The sequence below is a fragment of the Ambystoma mexicanum genome, chromosome 5q, assembly GCF_040938575.1.
Source record: "Ambystoma mexicanum isolate Mex_15411 chromosome 5q, UKY_AmexF1_1, whole genome shotgun sequence".
NCBI lineage: Eukaryota > Metazoa > Chordata > Amphibia > Caudata > Ambystomatidae > Ambystoma > Ambystoma mexicanum.
This window is the reverse complement of record NC_090933.1, coordinates 1,192,732,221-1,192,753,607: the sequence shown is the minus strand read 5'-3', so window position 1 is coordinate 1,192,753,607 and position 21,387 is coordinate 1,192,732,221. Positions and strand designations below refer to the sequence as shown.

The window sequence follows — 21,387 nt, the reverse complement described above, 5'->3', positions numbered from 1 at the left end:
ACGTAGACCGTCCCAATGCTTGTGGAAATCTCAGACGGTCCAGGGTGTTGTCCCGACTGCAGATACCTTGTCGATACCTCCTCCCATATGGCCTTTTTTGCGGAGTTGAGCTGGCCACCACAGGTCAGTGCAGAAAACAACGTCGGCATGTTCCACGAGTGTGTCCGGCCAACAGGTTTAGCTCCTGCTCATTGAAACGTGGTTTACGACAGATGGCACCTTGCCTGGATGTCATGATGGTCTGCTTTGTTGCAGTCTACTCAGTTTTGCTGTTGGACTGCTGTAGACTGAGGATTGCAATATATCGCATTTTTAAAAGATGCCCGCCGGTGCATTTCCCGTTCCGGCGCGATGATTTTTTACGGTGCCGGTATTACCAGCATCAGGGTACCAGTAATTACGGCATCGTTGGTGCCAGAGTCGGTGCTTACGGCATCGTTGGTGCCAGAGTCGGTGCCTGCGGCATCAACGATGCCGGTATCCAGGGTTTGGGGGCTGTTACTGGCATGACGGTGCTACAGTTTCCGGCATGCCGGTATGTGTGCTGCACGGACAGTAGCACCGGCATGCCGGTTATTTATTTTTTACCGGCTAACTCGTAATGAGGCCCATTGTCTTAAGTGTTCAAAAACTCTAATGATACCGTGATCCAAAAGGAATTTGGTAAGCAATACTCCATTGTTCTATTCTAATCACCTTACGTGACAGTTACTGACCTGCACTGGTGCCTGTAATAGTGTTACAATTACACTGTACACATGCTGGTTTGAATGAGGGTAATCAACCGTGGCATCATGCATATGGATAATAAATCTCTATCATTAGGTTCTCACCATTCGGTCTCACTTTCGGTGGTGTGGCACCTGCGTGTCATTTACCCTGAAACCGATAAATGATTTGGGCAATTCGAATGATACGCCATAAATTGATATTACTCAAATTACAGTATGTAAGGATAGAGTCAACGTTGGTTGCGTTAGTAGATTCGATAAATTTCCCACTGGTGTTCTCTATTGGAATTTATTTTATTTTTTTATTATTCTTATTATTTATTTATTTTTACACACACCAACAATCAACAACTCAGGTCCAACAGCGCATATCACAATTTTCAAGCATCAGTCATATCGAAAAGTGGTCACTGTTCACCCTTACCCCTCCCTCTTAACTCAAGCTTATGCCCCCTCACTTCCCACCTTAAGTCCTTCTTGAGGTTCCTCCTCCTCTGCATTTCCAAGGGAGTCCCGATCGTCTGGGCGACCTTGGGTGCATCCATGCAGTGAGGCTACTAGATGTCTCCAGGCCATTAGGGTTTCCGTTCCCCCCCCCCGCCCCTTGTTTGGTGCTTCATACCATACCACTGTTTCGGCATCTGCCCATTTCTGGAGATCGTGCCACCACACCTCTATTTTAGGTCTATGGCTCGCCTTCCAACCCATGGCAATTCTTCGCTTAGCTAGTATGTAGGCCAGGTCCTTCAGTTTGCTCACGTGCCTCAGGTTGCAAGGTCTTACAAAGCCCCCCCCCACCATGCAAGCCCATACAGAATCCACATTTAATTGGATTCCTTTTTCGTTTAAATAGGTGAGCAATTTCACCCCAGAATTTCCCAATCTCCGGCCATGCCCAGAACATATGCATCATCCCAGCATTTAGGGCATGCTTGCATTTCTGTGCCCTTAAATCTGGCGACCCTCCGGGGGTCATATACGCTCTATGTGTTACATATAGTTGGACCTGCTGCAACCTCGCATTCCTGGATACTTTTTGTGATACCTCCGAGCCCTTTACCGTAGCCCATCATGCATGGGCTCCCCCACTTCGCCCTCCCAATCCCGTCTCAGTTGGGTCACCTCTTTCCCCACTCTAGACATCGGGAGTTTGTAGATACGGGAGACTTCATGCCCCCCCCCCACCCTCCGAGATATCATAGATTGTTTCTACAGTTACATCAGGTTGGTCCACGAGCACTGATTCGGGCTATGATTTTCTCACCCTCTGGACCACTCTGGTATAGGCGCTATTGCTCCTGGTAGTAATCTAGTTTCATCTACCAACTCATCAAATTCCATTACTACCCCCTTCTTTCCATATATCTCCCAATGTTGCTATACCCACTGGTTCCCAATGCTTGTGAATCGTCTTCCTTAGTTGTTTGTCCACACCCCCAGTGCCACAAGCAGCATCTGCGGGGATCAAGGGGCTGGGTTCTCCATAGCCCTACAAGCCTGTTCCCTTTTATTGCTCCGATAGCTAGTCTGGGCGTCTCCTTTTTATATAGCCATGCCAGCAGACTCCCTGGCTTGTCTCCACCCGCATGTTGCCTTTCCGTGTATTTTGTGTGGTTTAGGTCACAGAGCCTCTCCCGGTGTCCCCCACACACCTGCTGTAATTTACTTACGGCGTTGGCAGTCTCCATAATTACTTCTAGTTCTTCGGCTTTTTGTAGTTCCCGGGTTCTCTCACCTTGGTGCCCTTTGGATTTTGATATGGCTGATCCCCTTACCACCACCTTAAACGCCTCCCACAGAGTGCCCGCCAAGTATACGCTTCCAGTGTTCTTTTCAAAATATTCTATGATGTCCTCTCTCAGGTCCTCTCTGAACACTATATCCTTTAATGCCTCAGCTCTGAGCCGCCATTTGGGGATTTTCGCTCTGGGGGGCAAATATTGCCATGTTAAGATCAGTGGGGAATGGTCCGAGAGGACCCTGGCTTTGTATTCAGCTTGCACTCTCCCCAGTCATCACAGAAGAGACGAACATATAATCCAACCTTGTGTGCAAGCTTTGCGGAGCCGCATAGTGCAAGTAATGCCCATCTTGTGGGCGGCGCAGCCTCCATATATCTTCAAGTTCCTCAGAGTTTTGGCAGCGGGGGTAGGTTTGCTTTGTTTCCCATGCGATCTGTCCATACCTGATCCAGCTTGCAGTTAAAATCCCCCCGCCCCACACACAACTACTCCTCCTCCTCCGAGGTGCAGGCTGACTTTGCCACATAGGGTCTTGAAACAGGCTGCAGTGTCTTTGTTGGGGGCATACGTGTTAATAATGCTCACCTCTTTGTTTCAATCAATAAATCCCCTTAAAGCCACCATCCTCCCGTCCGAATCCACTGTGGACTGTAATAGCTGAAAAGGTACATGCAGAGCAATCCAGGTGGTCACCCCCCCAGCGTATGCCGAGTGTGTTGCCCCTATGGTGGGGCCTTTCCATTTTCCCCGTGTCACCACCTGTTTGTCTTTCGTGAGGTGGGTTTCTTGTAATAGGGCTAAGTCTATCTTCTGCCTCCTCAAATACATTTTTTTAAAATTTGTTTTTATTATTTAAACCAAAAAACCAAACATTACAACATTGAGGACGTTCATAATCAAAAATAAACCAATCCGTTATGCAATTCCCGTCCCCCCCCTTCCCTCCCTCCCCACAAACTCGAACCGTAACATCAGTGTCATCTTCATGAGCGTTTTCGGGTATCTTATGATTCATGACTGACCTGGTGGGGTGTAACCATTGAGGTCACCAATTGCCTCCAAGCCATCAGGGGGCCCACTTCCTCTTCTCCTCCCCTGGTGGCAGCCTCACACCAAACCACAGTTTCAGCTTCCGCCCATCTCAAGAGGTCCGCCCACCATGCCTCCACTCTAGGCCTATGGGCTGCCTTCCAACACATTGCAATCCTGCGCTTGGCCAGGACATATGCCAGATCCTTCATTTTGTTGATATGCTTTAAATCACGTGGCCTGGGGAAACTCCCGAGCATGCATGCCCCAGCAGAGCCCACGTCCAGCACCACACCCCCGCTGGCCATTCACATCTTTATTTCTTCCCAGAATCTATGCACCTCTGGGCAAGCCCAGAACATATGCAGCAACCCTGCCTCCACCTCTCCACAACTGGGGCATTTCTGTACGGCTGAGCCACCAAACCTGGCTATCCTACCTGGGGTCAAATAGGCTCTGTGGGTGACATACAGCTGGATCTGCTGGAGTCTCGCATTCCAGGACACCTTTTTGTGGTACCTCTGTACTCTGTCCCATTGTCCATCGGTCATGGGCTCTCCAATCTCCTCCTCCCAATCATGCCTCAGCTGGAATAGCTCCTTCTCTGCCTTTGCTCTTAAGAGCTCATATATACTGGATATTTCGTGCCCTCCCTTTGAGACATTACCAGGGTGGCATCAGGTTCTTCCGCCACCACCTTCTCAGGCCACCTTCCTCTCACCCGCTTCACGAGCCTAATGTATGTAATATATTGGCCGCTACGTACCCCTGTTTCCTCATGCAACCTCTGAAATTCCAATACCTCCCCTTCCTGCAATATATCTCCGAGGGTGGCCAGGCCCACTGATTCCCAATGTCTGCGGACTGCTTCATACAGTTGGGGGTCATCACCACATAGCGCCACCAGCGGGACCTGCAGAGAAAGCGGGACCGGATCGCCCACCGTTTTCCATGCTCTGCGCCAAACTCTAAGAAAATATGGGACTGAGTCACCCCGCAAAAGCCTGGCTTCCGCCGAGTCCTCCGCTGACAGCCATCTGGCCACATACAATAGCTGCCCCGCCAAATAATCTGCCTCCTCAAATACATCATAACCTTGTTCCTCTTTAACTAGCTGTTGAACCCTCTAACATTCCAGGTTACTATTTTAAGGTCTCCCATTTTCAGCCGTATTCGGTCCCCCCTCTATCCCTTCTAACCCATCGTGTCACACGCGGTGAAAGCTCGTTCCCAAACTAAGTCCACTACAAACTCCCCAACTCCCTTCCCTCCCGTCTCCCATCCTGTCCCAAACTGTTGCCCAGCTCCATCCCTAGATCTCAGGTGAACCTGCATTTGGTCCCATCCTGGCAAGCCGGTGCTAGGAGCCCAGCAAGAGGGGGGGGGGGGGGGGGGGGGGGGGAGTGGGGGGATGTTACTAGCAACCCAACAAACCTATGTAACAGGGTACGAGTTCGGGTTCCCTTTCCCTCCTGCTCTAAAGCCTCATCAACTCGTCATTGCCTTACATCCTATGTCTACAATCAAGTCCCAATGTCACAGTTTATACAGCACCTCAGCATGTGGAACCATTTTCTCGTTACTTTGTCTTAAGTATTTTGGCTGCCATTGTCCTATATCCCAGCGTTACTGTTCGAGGCAGTTAGCCAGGGTATGTTGTGCTCGCCCTGTGTTACGCTCACCTGGTATCCACACGATACTGGATGGAGGTCTAAGCGCTATCCCGGACCCCTCTCTGCTTCGTTATGTGCCCTTATGTCGGGTCCAAACCGGCTGTGACTCCAACTCTGCTTGCTGTCTTCCAGGTGGCTTATAATGTCTTTTCCGTCTTTATTCTGTCTCTTTCTTTACCTCCTTTTTCTCTGTCTTCTCGGCATCTTGCTCCACTACACCGTTCCCTAACAATGACTTTTTTTTTTTCCACAGGGATGGTTGCGATCTTGGAGTTGCCGTGCCGAAGGCAACCACCATGGTGACAATGATGTGCGGAGCGCTGCACTGTTTATTGGTGTTAATTGCCAACCTGTTCTCTCTTCTTTGAACAGGTTGCAGTGATATTACGGAGTGATGAGCGATCGAAGTGCTGCTTGCCCAGTTAAGTGCTTTGTTAATGCTGACCTCTTCCTTCTCCCTTGCAGGTTGCGGCAAAACCTGGAGATGGGCGAGGTAAAAGAAGTGCAGGGTGCTGCCAGGACTCGCTGCTTGACCAGGTAAGAATTGTTATTAATGCTGTCCTTGTTTCTTTACCTTTGCAGGTTGCGGCGAACTCCGGAGATGGGCATGGTAAGCAAAGCACAGGATAGATTCAAGACCTGTTACTTCACAGGTGAGTGTTCTTGCTTGCTAAGGCTGTTCTTGTTTTTTCCAGGTTATTAATGGAATCTGGATCTAGGGCTTCAGGATCGGGCCGCCGGAGAAGCAGATGAGCAGGAGCTGGACATGGTGAGCGTAACGCTGCAGGAGTGCAGAATAACACTCCTGTTTGGGTGTGGTTTAAATATCCCAGGCCAAGTAGTTCCAAGCCAAGTACTTCCAGACCCAGCCACATCCAAACACTAGACCGCATGGCTTGGTTCTAAAGAACTGAGCTGTGTAATAGGCCTCCATGTTGGATTAAGGTCCAAAATTGGTATTGTTTTATTCCCGATAATGAGCCTGGCGCGAAAGGCACCAGGACTGACACTATGTTTCTGATGGAGTTTTAAGGCCCTTGGGGTCAGTGTGAAGGGCTTTAGCCCCACTGCTGCCAGGGGGCTGTTATACCTGAGGGGGTCAGGGGCATGGATCTGGACACCCTCCCCTGCCCAGTGTTAGGTTTCGTTTGGGGGGCTACCCACTGTCTTGACGGGGGTCAATGTGCCTTTCCCTGGGTATAGTATTCCTATGTGTTCAGTGTGGATTCCAGAGTCTTCAACCTTCTCTAGCTTGGCCTTGGTTACTCTGCGGCACCCGCTCCTCCTGGGTCGATGTTTGGTCCAAGTTTTGTTGCTCCAGGGGGGAATAACAGACCCTGTTCTTCTCAGTGATGGTCCTTGCATGCTTTTTAGAGGGCAGTGTGCTGTGCGAATGACACGAGCTTCAGTCCAGCTCCAGTTCCTTTCTTTACCTCCCAGTGCCACATCTGCCTCCGCTGCGTTTTCCTCTTCGCCTGTGGGGCTCTGGCTGTGTTTGTCTGGGTGATAAATGTATTCTGGGTGCCAGTGGGTTGAACTTCTTGATCCAATGATCAGGTATCACTGTCTGGTTTGGATTATGCTTATGTGTTTTAGAGTGCAGCCGCCTCGGTCAATCTTTGGGGTGGCATCACAGTTGATGTGTGCCTAGACGCTGCACTCACAGGGGCTGCCGTGCTGTACTGCGGCGTCTTCTCCTCCGATCTGTCTTGCGGTGTCCGTACCGCCTGTTTCTTTGCAGGTCCCGCACAGTGTGCTGCTTAAGGCCCTTTTCGTTAGTTTGTGCGGCCAAATCAGAGATTGTGGTCGGTCCGTTGTCCTGGTGTTGTGGGGGTTCCAGCTGCCTCGTCGGGCCCCGTTCCACTCTTCAGTTCTCCTCCCCCTGGCAGTTTGTGGGAGGAGAAGCTATCTTGCCTTACAATGGGTGAACCCCTCCCTTGTATGTTGCTAACGTGTGCAGCTGGTCTAATAATGTTCTTGTTTAGGGCACCGTGCAAGCTAGTCCCTTCTGCCGGTCAGTGCCATTTGTTGGCAAGCGTGTGCCAGGCAAGCCACCTTTACCGTGTACTTTCCTCACTATATAAAGACCTTGCAACAGCCGTCTCACACAGCCTGCCGCCGGGTGCCTCTCGCTATTTGCCGACTTGTTCTTCTCCACTGCGGTGAGCTCAAAGGCTCACTCTGCTGGTCCCCAGCGCGATGGCCTTGTTCATGTACAGCATTTCTGGATACTCACATATCCAAAATGTAGCACTGCCTTTGTTCGATGGCTGCTGCCAGAGTGTCATGAGGCCAGCCCGTCTGCCTGGTCCTGTGTGGTTATGGCAACAGTGCGTCTTCAGCAAGCCCCGGCTCCAGCAAAACGCCAGCCGTGCCTTCGATCGCCTGCTTCAGGGACGTGGATGCACTGAAGTCAGGCGAATCCTCACACGGTCCTGGTATTGCCCGTCCCCTGCAATGGGTAGTGGACTGCTGCTGCGCCCCCTTACATGTTTGGGCCAGCCTTGCACCCCGTTTAATGCACCTTCAGCAAGGGGCACCTCTGTCGTGGGTTATTGCAGTTCGTTATGGCAGGGGATACGCTCCTCTGAAGTCAGCAGTTTCACCCTTTGTCTTCAAGCATCCGCCATTTTCTTTTTTTTTGCCGCAGTATGTTCCCCGCAAGTTTCTTCGGTTTTCTTAGAGTCAGCTGCTGTAATCCTTATGCGACCATGAGACTTCTTGTGTCCTGCACCTTCATGCACACGGTCCTTCATCAGCAGGAGAGTGCCTATTTATTTTCGTGCTGTTTTAAGTCGGATGCTGGCCGAATCGGCGGGAGCTTCAGTGAAACCACGTCCTTCTACATGGCTGGCTCACTCTCCACGCCCCCCTCTTCCCACTAGTGGTTTGGTATTTATCAGCATCTGTATGAGTTAATACATAATATAGTGCCAGGATTGAATCAGTATAGAAAAATAAGCCTGTGGGTTATACACTCTGTGACCCACTAAAAATTATAGCGTCACTTACCAGTGTCATTGGGTGTTCTCCAGCGGTGTGTTGGGTCGTCCAGGTGTTTGTATGGCGTTCCAAATGCTTGCGGTCACCATTTTGAAACTTTATTTATAATTATCAATTGCACAAAGTGTCCGCCTTATTCATATTAGTTTTTTCTCACGTCCTAACATGTTTAGACTAGCGTACTTGAGGCCCTTCTGTAGAAGCAGTTTCTTAACATCCCAAAAGGTTATCCTGGATGCCTGGAATGTGTCGGAGAAGTCTGGGAAAAGGCACACCATGCTACCCTTGTACGTAAGATCACCCAGCTCCCTAGAGCAGTGCAAAGTCCCTTGTCCCGGTAATTAAGCAGCCATGCAAAGAAGGGTAGGGCGAACATTTTTATAAAAAGAGAAAATAATATTTTTTAAAAAATATTTTGCATAACTCCCGAAGATTCATTGCAGGATGTGGTGGGGGGGGGGGGGGGGAGGAGGGATGCTGGAGGAGGAGGGGGGGGGGGAGAGTTTCTGGACTCTCTGCTGCCTTTGACTCCAAAGCCTTTGCCTGCTTACTGTGGGAAGAGTCTGCAAAATGGAGCTTAGTCTGGTGCCTTTCCAGTTTGCCCATCGCAAGTGGGGCCAGATTTCACTAAATTCAGTCTCCCTGGCACACCCCCAAACCAACTAATGGTTCCAGAAGACCAGGACCAAACCCGCTGAGGGGAATGAAGAATCAGTGAGCACTGAGCCGTGTTCACAACACCAGGGAAAACTCGCCTGCCACAAGGAATACTGGGTGCTTTGGGGGCACTGCAGAGCCTCCTAATCATCCTTGCAGCATGTATCCTGCCCCCACCCACATCAGTTGTAAATGAGGTCACTTGGGGACAGCTCCAGTCTGTGCAAAATCAGGATAAAGGGAAGTCATTGATGCAGCGTATGCGAGTGGCCCAGCAGCCAATCACAATGCAGTTAAATAGTGTCCCGCAGTTCCAGGAACCCAGAAGATAGCTCAGTGACACATTCAATCCAAGGGCATAAGACCTGGTCACACCCTTCATTAAGCCCATGGAAATGAGCGGGAAGCGACGCCAATGCCCAGCATGCCCCGCGGCCCCCCCCAGCGGGCTGAAGCGACTGCAGCCCTTTATGTGTTGCCATTGCCAGATTTGCTGCTTCTGGGACGCTGGAGGGAGATCCCCTTAGGCGCTGCAGGGGCTCCGATAATGTTGAAGGCTTAGTGAGCCAACTCCCAGCGCAGGTCAAAGACAGGGACACAAATAGGAGAGTGAATCTCTCCTGGTACCGGCAGTCTGCAGTCAGACCACTGGGACTAGGAGATTGAATCTCTCCTGGTACCGGCAGTCTGCAGTCAGACCACTGGGACGCAGAGGCGACCGTCTGGGCCGTGGTATTAACCTCTCTGCCGCAGCCTGCATTCCCGCCCCCATCATGCTTCTCCTCTGTGCGGCTGCTGCTTGAAGAAACTGGAGGACCACACGGCAAAAGAGCTGGCCCAGTTGTCCATCGAAGCCGCAAGAAGGTTCAAAATATGCCTCTGGTGTTCCCCTGCAGGAATGGCAATGCAGCAACAGCTATGCTGTGTGAGAACCTCAGGATTCTGACCGGATTGGCAAGGGTCGAGCGGGAGCTCACTCCAGGGTGAGCATGTTGGCTGGGCTCTCGAGCACCTTCCTCGTGCTAGCACCTTTTATGATTGGGATTACTGCCCGTGTGGTAGTGGTAGTATGGGGCTAGGTAGGAGTTGTGTCCATTACATGTCCCTCTACTCCTGTTGAAGAGTAGTCACTTTATCACAAGTCTTTCGCTCCAGAAAATAGTCTGTCTTATAGGGCAGTGCCATTTTAAACAAACATAGCTTTTTCATCACAAGACCGCTCCAAAGGATGCAAACAACCGCACAGTATAGTATAGTTAGAAATCCTTGTGGTTGGAGTAGGTCTATAAAAGCAATGCAAATTATGGTGGGTTTATAAAGGGCTTGAGGAAAAAAAAAAAAAAAAAAAAAACATTCCACCTGCAATGTAAAAATAGAATAGAATAAGCCATTTCAGCAAAGTCACAAATGCCACAGCTCCACGCTTTAGCCATCACTGGAAGTTTACTTCTAGTTGAGAGCCACATGCATAATGGATTATGATTATAGGTCCGAAAGAACAGGGAATAGGTTGATGCATGCCACAAGGGAAGACAAAGTGCATAAAGATATATACACATTTAGAAAGAAAATGAGTTGGAAGGAAGAAAGCAACAAGTTCAAGCTCAAAGGGGTGGGAGGGAGGTAACACTTCCAATTGAGGCAACACTTCCAAGGGAGGAGGCAGGGGTGGAATTTAGTAAAAGTGAGGTGTGGATTCTTCCACAGTCACACCCAGAAGGTTAAAGGCTGTAGGCCTATATAATCTTCAAAGTAATTCACACAAAATTCCTCATGTAAGAGGTAAACCCGGAAACTCTTTGTACTACCATCATCGCAAACAGAAACTGGTTCTACTTCATTTGGATTACGTTCAAGCTATAATGGGCAGAGACACCTAGGCCATACGGGGCCAATGTAAAGACTTAGCTTTAAAGATTCAGAGAATATACTCCAAGGGAAGACCGCCCAATTTCTTCCTGTATCTCAATATAGAACCATTGACATGTGCCGCCTCAGAGGCTTGTATTTTGTTGTCCTGTGATAAGGTTACCCCCTCAATAACAAAAAAGGAGGCGCAAGTACATTTTTTCTCCAACTGATACAAGCCCCACAGGTAAAGTTGATTTGCTAATAATAATAATATAAAAAGTTGTGCATTTACCTTTAAGTTCCTCTTCCTCATGTACTCAATCAATATTTAAGAGGGCATGTGTTGCTCTTGCAATCAAGACCTCTTCATCCACATATGCAATAACACAAATGTGCTGGCCTCCCATTTGTGGAATATCACTTGTAATCTTTCCCAATTCTGATGGGATTGAAATGACAGATTACATAAATAATAGAGGCTCAACGCTCAGCCAGTCTTATGGCGTGCGTAGACAAACGGTTGTGTTAATCTATCCGTACAGCCATAGAAAACTCTTACTGTTAAGTTATTGTGCATTTCAATCAATATTTGGAGTATCGTCTTGGGCATTTTGAGATTATTTATTGTAATATACAGTTTTTGCGGTCAAAACACACACTGTGGACAAAGCCATGAATGCAGTAAATCATACTTTTATATTCTTATATGAATTGATCTCAAATTAATCTTAGGTTCAAGATCTGATCCACAGTTCCCATACCCTCACATAATCCAAATTGACAGTCTGAAAGAATTCTATTAATTTATACCAAATATATTATCCTTCCATATGCTACCCATCCAAACCAACTTGTCGTAGTATCTATTAAGGAAACGGGGCGATAGGACACAGGATCTGCTCAATCACCCTTTTTCACGATTGATGGAATGAACGTTTCCTTCCAGTTTTCCGGAATGCTAGATACTGTAATAAGGCGTTAAATAACATGAAGAAAATAGGTAACCAAATCCTTCTCTCGGATTTAAATAACTCAATGGGTATGAGTCTGCCCCTGCAGCCTTTCAATTTACCAGTCCAGATAATGCTTTTCCTACCTCATTTTCAATAATCATTACTGGACCTTTGCTTCTCTCATCGGCCTCAGGTTTATTATTTCTCTATCTTTTATTCGCCTCCTCAACCTGATCATCATCAAGAGCATTATAAAGAGTACTGTGAAGGTTCTACCCACTTTGTTGGGTCCACTTGGTCTGCTGGCAGTGGGGAGTTTAAATCACTCAAACCAGCCGACACTGGCCTCCAAGAAGCTTTAGAATTACTGGATATTAAAACCTGCTTTAAATTTGCCAAGGCTTCTTCCGTTCATTCTTGTCCTCTCCCCAACTGCCCTCTTATAACTTGATCTCGCTCTGGCTATTTCGATTTCTGTTCTGATCTTTCACAACGCACAGCTTTCAAGAGGAACCGTTTTGCCATTGTGCACTCCGCGTCGAATCACTGGCTCTAAACATTGTTTCCCTATGCAGTTAGCCTCAGCGTGTGCGAAGGCTCAATATTTAGGCAATTTTCAATATCCAATCTAGTGGAATGTTTTAAGTTCAGTTGATTTTCTCTTTTGAGGTATATGCTCCCACAAAATTGACTTGTAGGTGGGAGAGACCTCTTGGTCCCAAACTTTGCATTAATTTTAAATGTATGAAATGTCCTTTTCTCTTCAAACTATTAAAATCAAAGGCTCGTGGTCACTCTATGAAGGGAGATCTCTCGAAATCAAGTATCCGCGAAAAGTTTCCCACATCGACTAAAAATTGATCAGTGACTGGTGCCTGTGAAAAAGTGTAGTGGGAGCGGAGAGTAATGGGAGTAAACAGTAGTAAGAGCAGAGTTCAGTGGAGAGTGGTAGAGTCGTGGTAAGGGGGGGGGGTGGAGTAGGGAGAAGTGAAGGGGTAGAAATAGAAGGTGTAAGAACAGAGCAGTAGGGAGAGAAAGGAGGGAGGAAACAAAGGGAGGAGAATAGATAGCAGGGACAGGAAGGAAAGAACAGGTGCAAGAGTGTGAGACAAAACAATTCAGGAGAGACCCGGGCAGTTGGAAGGCACAAATTCCTGATATTCTTCTTGTGGAACCCCAAGTTAGGATCAGAAGAGCCCATAGAGAGTAAGAAAGATAACACTGTTGACTTTAGGCACTCACCACTAGCCAGCCATTTTATAGATGGTAGGGGTTATCAATCTCCAGTGTCCATTTTGGAAGAGGAGAGAGGGGCGAGGAGAGAGAGTTGGACCCCAAAGAACATTCTTAATAAACAACCTTGAACTTTTTTTTTTAAAGCTTTTCTTTATTGAATTTCAACCAACAAGAACATACGAACACAACAGGTCACCTTCAGCTCCCCATTTTCCCCCCCCCACCCCCTTCTCACACCCCACACACAACATCCAGGAGCATGCAAGAATAGTAGGAGAAAAAGATTTTTTTAAAAAAGCGGCTATAGAAACCCATCTAATCCCCAATAACACGACTCAATCTACTTTGAAGTTCAGCCGAGGTCATCAACAAGAGTGGGTCCAAGGAGCCCAGGCAGCCGTCGGCCCCATGCGCTCATTCCCCAACCGGGCAAATGGGAGGGGACAGCGTCTAAGCAGACACATCAACCATGAATTTTCTCAGAGGGGACCAATAGCCAAAGGGGCAACCTTGAACCTTTTGAAAGCTGCCGTGTTATCGAGGCCATTCGTGACAATTTGCTACAATTTTACTACTACTAGGTGCAAAGAAGTATGGATTACAAAATACCAGTTTTAGAATTGAAATATACACATTTCTACTGGAAATGGGAATTACATTTTGATTAAAAATTTATATAATGTATATATTTTTTTGACTCAACCTCAAATACTAGGGAGTACATTTCTCCCACTTCAAATTCTTATCTGGACCCTTGGCAACTCTAAATCAGATTGGTTTAAACCCTGCATTTGATAAACTTGCATAAAATATGCATGTTAGGGAGATCATTTGTACGCTTCATCCCCTCTCCTAGTGAGACCCCCAGAACTTTTTGCTGGACTTCCTTTATATCCTGAATGAGTGGATCCTTTTCCCACTCATTCATTCTTATGTGCTCTGTCTTTTGGAACTCTGTTCTCCGTGTTTTACCTTTAATATGGAGTCTACTTTACTTTGTGCCTCTTTAAAGGCATCTGTGTTTAACGTTTGCAGCACACAGCTCCTTATGGGCAGTGTTGCTGGGAACCCTTTGGGTTCTCCTTTGAGATTCTTCATCCTCAAGTAATTACTAGATACTTTGTATCCCTCCTAAAACTGTATACTATGAGAGACTAGCCCAGCTCTCCCCCTTTTATGTGGAGTGCTAAGAGGATACCAGTATCCCCTGGTCTATGCTCCTGTGACTTTGTTAGTCACAGATCACCTTCTAGTTATGGCTGGCGGCAGTGGACGTGTTCTATCAACTATTGCGCTATTCTTTAGCGCAGGCTGTACAGTCCTGGTTGTGCACTATAGGGTCAGCTAAGTGCCAACTTGGTGGCCGCTTTCTTTTTTTTGCCATTTCTAGCATGGTTCTTTGTGAGCCCCTCTTCTACCATTCTGGGAGGGGAGGTCTGTGTGTGTATTATGCCTTTGGCAGGGACACTTTGGTGTCCCCGCCTAGGCTCCAGTGCATCTGGGCAGGCAGGAAGTGGAAGGACGACCCCTTCCCTTTGGCTGGTGGGACCAACCAGTCAGACAAACTACAATCCAAGCCATCTCCCGAGGTGCTGTGCCTTTCCAGAGCTGCAGACGGCGAATACCAGGGGAGCTCCGACCCAATCGAAGTGCAACGTCTTGCAAAGGCCAAATCCGTCCAAATATTGGCTGAGTTCCAGGTGAACCTCCAGAGACACAATCCGACTCATCCAAGTCCCCTAACCAGAGTGCTGGACTCCAGGAATCAAAGAAGATTGACCGGGCAAATCGGGTCCTTTGTTGGTGCTGCAGACAAGGTACCAAAACCGCAGCCTGACCATCAGAGCTGAATAAATCCATGCCAGAGGTCCTCTTTCGGGACTACTGTGGAGCCCTCCCGTTCATTGTCCTGCCTTTCGTCACCAGACCAAGGAACCCAGAGACCGGGTCGAACACTGCTGCGCAGAGGAGAATCCAGCCACGAACATTTCTTCTAACCTAAGGTACGGGGGGGGGGGTGAAAAGGTATGGTTTACCTTAAACCGAGAAGTCACCCAAAGTGCCAGCTTGCGTCCCTTTTGCGAGTCCTGTAACAGGGTCTCCACCGCTTTTTTCTTCTAGCATCATTAACTAGAAACTGGAAGTTTTGCTGTTCTGCTGCTACACAAGACTTTGAGCCCTCTCTTAACTGACTTTTACATAGAGTTAGGGATTTAACTTTAAAAGCATTAGTTTGCCCTGAAACTGCCTCTAGAACCTTAGGCACTGCTACGGTTTGACTAACAACGGTTTTCCTTTCCAAAAGACTCTTATGTGGTTTTGTTAACTAAAAACAATTACTGTATATCTTTGTCTGTGCGCGAGTGCGCGGTATTACGGATAATACAGGTACAAAATTGTGTAAATATAATATATATTTTATATAAATTTCTGGGTGCAAGTGTGTATTAGATCTACTTTACTAACTAGGTTCAGTGTACTTACCTACAGCTCACATATTCCTCTTATGATAAGCCTGACTGCTCTGCCACGCTACCAAGGTTCCATGAGTATTAGATTGATACTAAGAGTTAGGGACCAGTATGTCATTGGGATAGTTTTATGAAGTCTTACCTCAAGTGGACTTTATAAAAACTCCCCTAACAATGTACATGCCCATTGCCCTACCACTGCCTTTTTTTGCCTTTTTTAAAATTTAGTTTTTATTGAGTTTATAAGTGTATATCAAACATAAGCAGAAAGTAATACAACATTCGAAATCAAAGACATCCTTTTTTTGTTTTTAATTCAGACAACCAGAGGGGTTTGGATCAAGTAGGACATTTCGAGGAAAAGTTCAGCCACACCAAGATTGAAAGTTGCTCATACAATGCAATGTTGACATGAGGCAGAGGTTTAGAGTGCCTTCAGACCCAAACTGACTCATCCAGATCCACTGTCCTTTTGGTTTGTAACCTTCATACACTATTCCATTCAGATTGTTCATTAAGAACGAGCTTCCAGTTCCACTCCACTGATCGCAGTGGAGTTTACATGGAGTCAGATTTTTCATGGCGTATAGCAGCTTCTGAGGGCGTTTCCATCTCATTTGCCGTTTCCACACTGAAGAGCGAGTATGAACAAATCAGCCTTGGACTTTATGGCCTCTAGTTCATTCCTCCCACACACAGGATAGGCCAGGCCACTCAAGAATGGTTTTGGATACTTTCGACTACCAGCAGGGTCTCCAATTGGCATCCCTATAAACATCCTAGGGCAGATCAGCCATCAGGGGTTTCATACGTTAGTCATGCCACCAAGGCCAGCATCAACCACTTCTGTGAACATGCACAGGAACCTGCCGGATTCAGTCTTCAGGGATTGTAGATCAGTACCATACACATCATCCACAGCTCTCAAAAAGAGTCAACATCACCGTTCAACAGACATGTTACAGCAGCTGCTTCTGCAGTAAGCCAATGCAGTTGGCAGGCAATATGTTGCTCTGTCCCCCACTCTCCAATCATTAGGTCAGTGGCACCAGGAGCTCATCCATCCCGGTAACATTTTCTGTAGTGATCACCGCCACATCTACCTTGGATACATCCAAAGAGCTGCATAAGGAAGCTGGAGTATCAGTGGCCCTGAGGCCTTGCAGGCGAATTTAAATTAAATGGAATTGATAGAATAGATGATTTTCAGCTTCGCTTCAAACCTTCCAAAATTTGATATTCAGAGCATCACTCTGCAAGTTCGCATTTACGTCATGCTATTTAAGGGGGCGGGGGGGGGGGAGAATATAAGCAAATCAACACATTACACGTCCTTTTACAGGCACATGATTTTTTTGATAAAAATACACAAGTGAACACTTCAGACCCCAAGAGTGCATTCGATCTATGCAAGTTCCAATAAAGATTACCTCTTGTAATGGCGATTCATGACAAAGATACACGTAAAACAGTTCTAACATACCAGCAAGAAACTGAAACACGTCGGATTCATCTGCTGTGTTTGATAAATCGTCATAAGTAAGCTCTTTCTTCTGTTTTCCAGTACCATGCTTATAGGAGTACGTTGCTAAATACTGAACAAAAAGTTCCTAAAATAAAACAAACATGAGTTAGACTAGCCACGTTAGACACATAGTAAGATCTCATGTAAAGATGCAAGTCACATTTAGTGAAAATAGTGAAACAATAACAATAAGGGAGAGGGCCAAAGACTACGACCACAAGAAGCTAGTATTGTATTGACCGTGCTGAACTTGTTCTACTGATCACCCTCTTACCTCATTTCCAAAAAGCACTCTTAAGCAAAAGAACACATTCTATGACAGAGGGAAATTATATCAGAACTGTGTGCGCAGCCCCCTATCTGCTAACAGAGACACAAACAAATCAATGGGCAAACCTCTTGCCTGGAAGCCGCTTTGGCTACTTTAACCTTTACCCCCACGGCAGAATATGCCTGTAGTGGCTGTCGATTATTCCACTGTAACAACTTGAGTACAGTAAGAACTTATTTTGAATGATCTCGCTATACTTAGTGTATGGTTCAAAGCACTCTAATCTAAAATGGGCCCTTGCATTTTAGGATTGAAAATAGGTCATTAATACAATCAAAATTCAATATCACTAGGCTACTAGTGGCAGAAGACCTGAAATAAGGTAGTTCAGTCATCACCTTAACTACCCAGGGGTGATCAACTAAGATAAGGGAAACTTCATATTCAAAAGTCAAAAGATAAAATCGAAATGGCAGCCTAGTGAACAGCACGTTTGTCAAAATGTTAGCAACTGGGCATTTCACATACCAAAAGGTATCTACCAGCCACAAATCTAGAGTTCCATAATATACAGCTTCAAACTGCTCAGCATTTCAAATTGGACAAAGGAAATATTGGAAGTGGCTATTGAATCTGCCATAAGGAGTTCCTTGAGCATTGCTAAAAGCCTGCTCGTTGCGGTGCCCTGGTCCTGCTCTTGGCAGTTGCTACGCTATATGTAATATTCACGGTGCCACAAATATTTCAGAGGCTGCCCAAATCAACTTGGTTTGGTGGTGAATGAAAGAAGATTCACGAAATAGCTCTTTTTGACGTGCACATATTTTTAAGCTTTGAAACGTAATCAACTAAATATGCTGCACATAGCAAGAAAACATGCCGAATGTACAGATCGTTTAGAGATAACGGTATCCACACATCCAGCAATTACTTTAAAACATTGCTTTACTAGGTCTTTTAAACTAAGGACCAAATGCGCAAATACTCGAACATATATTTAAGTTTTGTTAAGTAATTACTAAATGATGGACCTTTTTTTTTTTTTAACAACTTTATTTCCGGATACAGCAGATCCCTAGCGGTTACATGTTCAAGGCAAACAATTACGATACAGCAACTAGATTAGAGCAACCCCGCCCCCACCCCGATCCCATCCCCGGATATCCAGGACTTGGGTCTTCCAATGTTCGCTATGGTCTGAGGAAGCGTTTCACCAGCTGTGGTTGGAAGGTTAATGCCGGGAACTGGCTGTGATAATCCAGGACCGGGGACCAACAGTTCGTAAAGTGGTGTAATGTTCCCAGTCTTGCCGCTGTGACTTTTTCGGCCACCGGGTTCTCCCATACTTTCATCCACAATAAGGGTATTAGGGGCCCTTTCTGTGTCTTCCATTTCCGGGCCAGGGTTATTTTGGCTGCCAGAAACAGCTGAGTGAGTAGTTCGGCTGAGCGACCAGCCTTCAGGTAGGTCTCCTGATTTGGTACTCCTAGCAGGAACGTCCCTGGGTCCAGAGGCACTTTGCGCTGGGTTATGGCTTCAATGAGTGGTAGAACCTCCTCATAGAAGGTCTGCGCTTTCGGGCATTTCCACCACATATGGAAAAAGGTTCCTCGGGCGCCACATTGCCTCCAGCAATTCAGGTCTATGGATTTCTGAAAGTGGTGTAATACCATCGATGAAGGAGTTTCAAGATCCTGGACCTATTTAAGTGTTTATAGTGAATGTTCAGTTCGTTTTGAGATGCACACTGCCTTCTCAAGATGAGCTGTAAAATGAAGTACGTAAATATGTCTAGTAACTTCACAAAGCTAAAAACGTGTACAAACTAATATTTGCACACTTGTCACTGGTAAGACATAGTAAAAATAAAATAAGAAATTTTAAAAAATGAAAAGAAACACGTCTGTCCACCTGGTCTACTAGTTTACACGTGTAGCTGAAAGTAGTCACATTAGCAAGCAACAGTTTTTGGCACAGTCTGGCGGCCCGATTCGAGCAAAGCATACTATTATGTAAACAGAAAAGCAAATACCACCACCACAAGATGTTCCAAATAAGACATCAGGGGGGTGGGATTCGCCCAGCCAGGAGTACTCAAAGAGTTGATTTTGCCCTTTATTTGCCTTTACAAGCTGGAACGAACACAGGATATGCTGCCATTTCTATCAAGAGAATTTAATTAGGGGGGCTTGCAAACTTCAGGGAATTGATTCTTGGATCTGGTGCTGGGATTAATAGTATTTAGGACGTTTTCTAGGGCACTCCAAGTAGATGGGAATTGTGCTAGTGCAATTTTATCTTCACAGATAATGTGTTCCAGTTTATGAGTCCTCTGGGATGGTGGTCCCCGATTTTGCCATTGGAGGTTATCCATTGGATGGCTGCTGCTAGCAAAGCGTCTATGAGCACTGTTTGGTAGTGTGAATGTTTTCTTTGTTTTTTTAGGGTTCCTTAAATATTGTGAATGGAGGAACCGTATAGTGTGGAATTGTGCTAACCGGAAGGCTGCAAAATCAACCTCTTGAAAATGTACAGCTCCTTAATTTATTGAGGTTGCTTGAAGGAGTGGCAGGAACTGATTATCTGGTGAATGTTTACAGGGGGCACGAATCCAGAGTCAATATGTGCCTGCCATTAACTGCTGAGGCAATAAATCGTAGATTTGTTATGAAAGTTTACCCTGAAGTGCTCGTGCTCATTTTGGCGCCTCCAAGTTACAAATATGTAGGGAACAGTTGTGCATCCTGCTTACATCGGGGGCCTTTTCATAAAAACATTAAGAATGTAAAAAGAGGGTCTTGCGGAGGGACATAAGGAGGATCATTGTGGTAGCCTATGGTAGTAGCTCTGTGGCTTCACTAATCAAAGGGCGTAAACGGTACTATAGATCCAGGCTTAAATCTTATCAGGAAAAAAAGAGGGTAGAAACAATGCTGTTATCTTACGGAGGCTGTGCTTGGAAATAACTCGAGAAAATGTTGGCAACTTGTGAATGCCAAATGCCTTCCTCCTTTTCAGGTTGCTAATTTTGGAAAAGAGGCCTGGGGGATTATTCATGCTCCAACATTGGCCGAATGCCAACAGACTCTTTCAATTCCGATATTTTGGTGGAATTTTGGCAATACAATCTCAACCCACAGGATATATCAAAAACGATAATATCACTAGAGTTCCCGTACTACAGGGCCGGCTTGGTCAATGTCCACCTAAAACTAAACCCTTGTTGGTGGAGTCAATTGTTGCATTGGTTGTTCACTGGTATTTACAACACACAAATTCTGCCAAATTCCTAGAGAGAAAGTGTGAGAATTCCAGTGCATAAAAAGGGTTCCTGCAGAGAGGCACAAAATGCAGACAATGTTGGGTGTTCCAGCTAAGATATGTGCTAGAGTGTTATTGCTGGAACTGTCCAACTGGGCCTTAGAATCTGGAATTGTGCCTAGTTTTTCAAAACAAGGTTTTGTAAAGGGGCCAGTATCCTAGCCAATCTTCTCACCTTAGCTAATACAATATAATACTCTTGGTATGTCCACGGCTGTATTACCAATGCAGTATTTGTGGACTACTGCTGAGGTTTGGGCTTGGAGGAATTACTATAAATTGGACCTCGTGCAGAGGCGTGGTCTGAAAACCTAGGTCTACCTGCTTCAGTCCCAGCTAAGAACATCTATCTGGAAACCAAGTTAGGTGCTCTACATATTGTCCTGAAGATTGGCAAAATTAACCTCATTTTAAAAGTATCCCAGTCAGCTGAGAGCATACTGTTGGGAGGCATCAGGCAATCTATGGAGGCAGATTTGTTGGGCTGTAAATTCATTTCTATTGACAAGTTGAACGAAGAGGCCTACTGCTGGATGTTCAATCTGGGGGGTCTCTTTAAGCAATTACCCATTCACAAGAATTTGCATCTCTGATAAAAAAAAGAGCACTGTATGGAACTGCAACTGAGCAAGTTGGTCGACCTGGCCACTAAGATCCTCTGGTGAATACATTGCTCACTGGTTGACAGAATTCTGGGATCTAATGGTCATCGTAGGACTTACCGTTACAATGAAATTGTCAAGACGTATATGCGTACCAAATTCAACCAGGTGTAGGCGCTTGATACCAGGAGATGCGTGGGGAGACTTCCAGCTGTCGATTATGTGGTATGGAGGTAAATGAGACAATAAAACGTCACTTGATTGGATGTGAGGCACTCAATGTCATTCGCTCTAACCTTTTTTGGGCATATGGTCACCATGC

At 46.3% G+C, this 21,387-nt stretch overlaps 1 protein-coding gene across 1 annotated transcript in view; it reads right to left on the bottom strand.

Annotated features, from left to right (window-relative positions):
• CHRAC1 (chromatin accessibility complex subunit 1) overlaps positions 1–21,387 on the bottom strand; it is a 68,166-nt gene that overhangs the window by 7,483 nt on the left and 39,296 nt on the right. The window contains exon 2 of the mRNA XM_069621682.1: positions 16,830–16,956. Within this exon, the coding sequence (XP_069477783.1) occupies positions 16,830–16,956 (127 nt within the window). The remainder of the gene's footprint in view (positions 1–16,829; positions 16,957–21,387) is intronic.